At 39.5% G+C, this 6,000-nt stretch overlaps 1 protein-coding gene across 5 annotated transcripts in view; it reads left to right on the plus strand.

Moving 5' to 3' along the window:
* Positions 1–4,897, plus strand: part of epha3 (eph receptor A3) — a 113,049-nt gene extending 108,152 nt beyond the window's left edge. For all 5 annotated transcript variants that reach the window (XM_089003519.1, XM_089003520.1, XM_089003517.1 and 2 more), the window contains one exon: positions 2,147–4,897. Coding sequence is in view for 3 of the 5 variants with exons in the window: in XM_089003517.1 (XP_088859643.1) it covers positions 2,147–2,252 (106 nt within the window). In the remaining 2 variants the exon portion in view is untranslated. The remainder of the gene's footprint in view (positions 1–2,146) is intronic.
* Positions 4,898–6,000: the final 1,103 nt, after the last annotated feature.

A 6,000-nucleotide genomic window follows, 5' to 3' on the forward strand; every position in this document is an offset into this window, starting at 1 on the left:
TTCGTAAACGGAGCTGCCTCAATGAGTGATGTGTCGTTTACGAACGAGCCCGTTCTTCTTACAACAAAATGGCAGCCGACTGTTTTTATCCTCTATTCCCCGCCCCCAGTCTTCGGTTAAAGCCACGTGATTGGTCAAGAACGCAGCAGTGGGGGGGTGGGGTGGTTAAACATTACAGAGTCAGGCAAACGACAGTGAGAGAGTTTCAACTTTAATAGTTCTAAGGCAGAGTGTAGACTGCAAGGTTAAAATATCCCATCAATCAGGCTCCACAAACAACCCGCACAAGCCATCTGTACACTTGATGCAAAAAGCTATCAACCCATCTAAACAGAACACAATTGATGAGGAACTAGATACAATTATCACAGAGAAAGCACCTACAAGGGATCATTCCTCAAGATGGTTCCATCAAGCCATTAACGACCATCACAAAGGTAAATAAAACAACTTAATTATGCAGTACAGTTTATTTATTTAATTATAATATCATAGCACATTTCTTCTTCTTTTCCTTTCGGCTTTTCCCCTCAGGGGTCGCCACAGTGAATCAATGTCCTCCATCTATCCCGGTTTTGTGCATCCTCTTCTCTCACACCAGCTACCTTCATGTCCTCTTTGACCACATCCATAAACCTCCTCTTCGGTCTTCCTCTCGGTCTCCTGCCTGGCAGTTCAAGGCTCAGCATAGCACATTTATTATACATAAGTAGTATTAAAGCTTAGAAAATTAGAAAGTAGAAAATTATGTGTAATGGGCACCTGGGAACGCATTATTCTCATTTTAATGGTTTCATATGGGAAATTAATTTTTGGGATACACACATTTCGCCTTACACTGTCTGGGAAAAAATTAAGTTCGTGAGCCAAGTTATCGCTGTACAATGGTTGAAGCACAAAATGGAAATTATTGTGTCATAGCTGGTGTTAAATTGAAAAAAATAGAAGAAGAAAAATATTTCTCAGTGTACTTTAAATGATTACTGACACATCTGCTTATTAACATACTTTTAGGAATAGTTTGGACATGCATGTTTTTTTTCCACCGTCGATTGAAATATTTCAAAGTGACAAACAAACTGTTGGCAAGCAATTCACTATGAATACCAGTCAACTGACAATCTTTTTTCTCGAAAAGTATTACTAGAGTGGATGGAAACCAAGCTATCTTCCTTTATGCAAACTAATGCTTGTTCCTTCAACTCCTTTATTTGTATTGTTTTTTTTTTGTTTGTTTGTTTGTTTGTTTTTTTTTTACTGCAAACCTGATACATCCCATTACGTGTAACCCGTCCTTTTGTGTTCAAGCACGGATTGGAGCAATATATTTCTTAAAGTCTGCTGCTTTGCAAAACAAATGTCCTGCTTTCATAACAACTACTTCTCATGACACCTAACCAAGAACATCAACACCAACAACAACAAAAAGAAAGAAAGGTTATTGTAATGCCATCACTTTGACTGCGACTTCTTTGCTTCTACTAATACTGTATTTAAGTGTACTCACCAGATTAGTGAGTTCATGAATGGGTTTTCCAAATGTGCAGGCTATGCTCTTTTTTCTGTTGCTGATTCAACCCCACGATTGAAGTGAAGCTGTAGATATTAACTAGCAACTTTTCTTCCTAATCACATAGTGTTCATTAAATTGCATGTTTAATTATATTTCATGTACCAGTGGTGCTCCTTTCTCTCCATATTCCCACCTGCCTGATAGATCAATTCCAATTTATTTCAGTGCAAGAAACCAGACCGTTGCATGTGATTGTTTCTTCCACTGACAGGTCATAACTGCAACTGTCAGTGTATCGCCATAGGGCTATATTGTTGATTATTAGCAATGGAGTGTCGAGGATATCCTCATTCAGAGCAGTGGCAGCTCACTTGCCTTCTGGGAAATGCAGTCCGGTGTGAATGGCAGATGCATGGGAAAGTGAAGGGAGCCGTGCTGGGATCATGTCATTAAATGTCACAAGGATGTCACATCCTTCATCACTAATGCACACTTTCTATCTCTTTTTCTCCCAATCTCCCCCTCTGTCATGTCCCGCTCTGTCACTCTGTCTGGTAAATGACCTTCCCAACCGTCCTTCTTTTCTATCTTTTCCTTGCTTCTTTTCTTTTTACTGCATTTCCTTCTCACTAGGGATTTGAAAAAGGTTGGAGTGACAATTGCAGGACCTCAGAAGAAGATCGTGAGCAGCTTGAAAGCCCTAGAATCTCACACCAAGAATGGTCCAGTACCTGTTTAAAAGAAGAGGCCAACAGAGGAAAACCACCCCGTCAGTCCATCAGCAGATTGTTGGAGCTAATTGCTTGCTATGACACACTGTGTATCTGTTATGACGATGGCAGATGACTCATAGGGAATTCAAGAAACAGGGGCTTTTATTTTACGCATAAAGTCTTGGCAGAGAAATGGGAAGAGCCCAGAATAGCATACCAGTCAACTGATTGACTGTTGAACTGAGATGCCTTACAGACACAAAAAGTGGCTCAGGGTTGCGTTTTAGTGATGCATATGAGAACTAAAACAGCAGCACTGATCACGGATAGAAACAAGTTGGCTAGATTGGAATAAAAAGGCGAACAAAGGTCAAAGCAGCAGCTCCAGGTAACAGTCAAGGTGGGCGGCGCTTCCCTCCATATCCTGCCAGGCCAGAGAGCTCGGTGCCTGAACTGGCTGAACTTCCCCACACTCCATGGAAGACAACGGCAGCATATGATCCAGTGTGGACCCTTACTGGACTGAGTCTTGAGATTATTTTGCAACTTCCCATGGATTAACGCAAATCTTTTGTGATCTGTATGATTGCGTAGACCTGTCACATAAAAGCAATAATTATGATAGTCAGAGATGAGATTGCATCGTTCAAAAGCCATAATCATACTACACTCCCAGTGGATTGAACAGCACGCTTTGAAGGCAAAGGAGCAATAACATATTCACACTCTTTATATGACAAACGTAAGTTCAGTATGATATAAGCAGATATTGTTACTCTATCACGCTGTTCATGCAAGTCGGCAACCTTTTGTGTGAAATCTCAGGATGCGCACATTATTTGATCTAGATTTTTTCTCACAAGCGGAAGCAGATTAAGTGAACAAAGCAACCCCAAGCAGGAAAATTGAGAGTGTACGGTAAGAGAGACGAGAGTGAGAAACTAAATTGGAAATAAGATGTCAAAGACGAAACTGCGTTTTTCCACAACTCGCCTATGGATAATATTGTTCATTGGAGGTTTTGCACTCCCTGTGTAATTATACTTGCACCAAAAACAGTAAAGATTTAGGCATTTTGTTTACCCGATTCCAAGTCAAACAATTTGGCACCATTGCAAGTCTGGTCGGGCCTCATTCCACGATGATCCTATGATTTGGAAGTTGCTATGCCATGACTGTTTTCCTCAGGACTGTTACAATTTGAACTTGCAAAAGGTCGATGAACAGTAGGCTATGCACAAACCATGTCAAAATTAAATGACATGGGAAGCATCAATATTGGATTGGATTGGATTGGATTGGATTGGATTTGCCTTTATTAGTCTCGAAGTGGAGAAATTTACATTTCACAGCAGCAGTTATGAAAGAAATGAAAGTAGAAAAGCAAAACACTTAATATTTCTGTTTATGACACTTTCTCTTGGATTTTTTTTAATGGAACAACAATTAACCCAAACATGTAAAAGTTGAGGCCATGTCTTCAGACAGTGCAGATTCAAATTAAACATGACAATAAATCCAACACAGTATGTCCGTCTTAAATGGAGAGCAACACATAAACTGGGATTGTAATGGTCTGCAGTTTGAAACATGTTTAACAGAAGCTAAAGGAACACAGCTTTTCTCTTTTCTTGAATGAAATGCTGATGTGAAGTATGCCTCATGTGGTTGGGTCACGCTGCGATCGCCTTCCAGACCCTCCTGTTTTGGTTTATCCCCATATGATTTTGCACCACTACCACATACAAAGTGTAAAGTTTTTTTTCTCCTTCAAACTGCTAATATGAGATCCAAATACATATGTCCAGAAAGGGATTCCCTGAATGCACCCCAGATTTGGATGGTCCACAGTATCGAGGTACATGTGCATGGAGTCTGGTCTGTGATTCGTGACCAATATTATGAACTGCTACTACTACTTGATACTTTGGGATGAGAAACATTCAACTCCAAGGGTGCACTCAAAATGCACTTAATACACAATGTGTCAGCACTTTCCTTAACGTAGGAATTTTTCTTGGCTTGGCTGGAGATTAAATTGAACCAATGAGCAGAAGAAGACATTTGTGCTTTTGGGGGAAAGCCAGATCTGTTCATGGTATAGGTATAGCCAGTGTTTGACCTGTGGATGCTGCTGTTGTTGCTATGTGATCTGTACATAATGTAAACCATCATAACAATTTAGCAACTAGCCCGACAGATCCTGCAATATGTACATGCCATCCTTATTTGTACATTTTTTTGTAAGTAGCCGCAATTTTAATTACAGAGAAGTCAAAAAGCATCTGTATTATACTTTATCTTATTTTGAATTGTATTTGTCAGCCTGTTTTTATTTTCTACAATAAAAACGCAATCGTTATTACGTAATTATTTATTTGTTAACATTACACAACACATTGTTTGTTGTCATTTTTTTAAGTTTACAGTAAATTATGTCATTGTTACAAGTTTTGTTTCTTATTCTATCAACCTGGGACATCTGAGAGAGCAATACTGTTATGCACCCCGTATCCAGAATCCTTTTTTTCTGTCTCAAGACTGACCCATGTGTTTGTGTGAGTTTACGTGTTTGAACGTAGATGGCCTTGTCAACTAATGTAAGAGGATTTGTAGTGGAAACATTTATATTTTTATAATAAATATTCTCAAAATATTTTCCAAAAAAGTAGTTAGACCTGGTTCTGTGTTTTATTCTTAATGTTTATTTTCCCACATAAATTACACACTGTGTTGACAAACATTTTACTGGTTGCAACTTAAAAGGGTGGCACGAGATGATTGTTCCTTCTCTCAATAAAAACTGTCTGCCCCACGATGATCATATGAACAATGAAACAGTCCACTCGGTATTCCAGTAGAAGCTGCCGTTCCCACCCTTGGAACTGACCTTGTGCACCTTGTCATCTGCACTTATAAAATAATGATCAAAACTGGCATTATAATCCACAACAACATCATGAAAATGGAAGGATTTTGTTGATGTCAATAACTACGGGTACATGACAATTTAGTGTACCACTATCTTTTTTTTTTGATTTCGTGAATTATGGATTAAATAAGAAAATTAAGGTAGGAAAGCAATAGACTTTCCTCTATAATATCTGGATGTGTAATTTCATTTCTTTTGAATAATATTATTTAGGATAATATCCTATAAGCCGAATGAATAAATAACCGAATAGGATATTCAGTCATTTATTCATTAATGAATAAATAACCGAATAGGATATTCAGTCATTTATTCATTCGGCTTAATCCTCACAAGGGCCATGGATGATGCTGGAGCCTATCCCAGCTGTCTTCGGGAAGTGGGCGGGGGACACCCTGGAACCAGACAATCTCAAGGCTCACAGAGACAAACAACCATCAGACTCACACATAGGGACTATTACAGGTGTTCAAACAGCTTGCCGTTCATGTTTTGGAACGTGGGGGGAAATTGGAGTACTGTACCGGGAGAAACCTCACGCGGGCCAGTGGAAAACATGCAAATTCGACACAGGGAGGCCATAGTACGGATTGAACCCACGACATCTGCCCTGTGAGATCAATATGCGAACCACTCGAGCACCGGCCCACACTAAAGAGTGGTAAAAAAAAATCAAACAAGGAAACCAGGTGACCCAAAAGATTCTCACAGTAATCTGGAGAGTAGGGATATAAATATATAGGGCCAGAGTTACCAGCAAATTTGAGTTCGCTGCCGAAGCCTCTTGGATAAGAAACGTCCAACACCTTCAAAGAAGTACAGATGACGGCTGAAGAAACCTT

The sequence above is a fragment of the Hippocampus bargibanti genome, linkage group LG08, assembly GCF_051943395.1.
Source record: "Hippocampus bargibanti isolate YZ-2025 linkage group LG08, ASM5194339v1, whole genome shotgun sequence".
NCBI lineage: Eukaryota > Metazoa > Chordata > Actinopteri > Syngnathiformes > Syngnathidae > Hippocampus > Hippocampus bargibanti.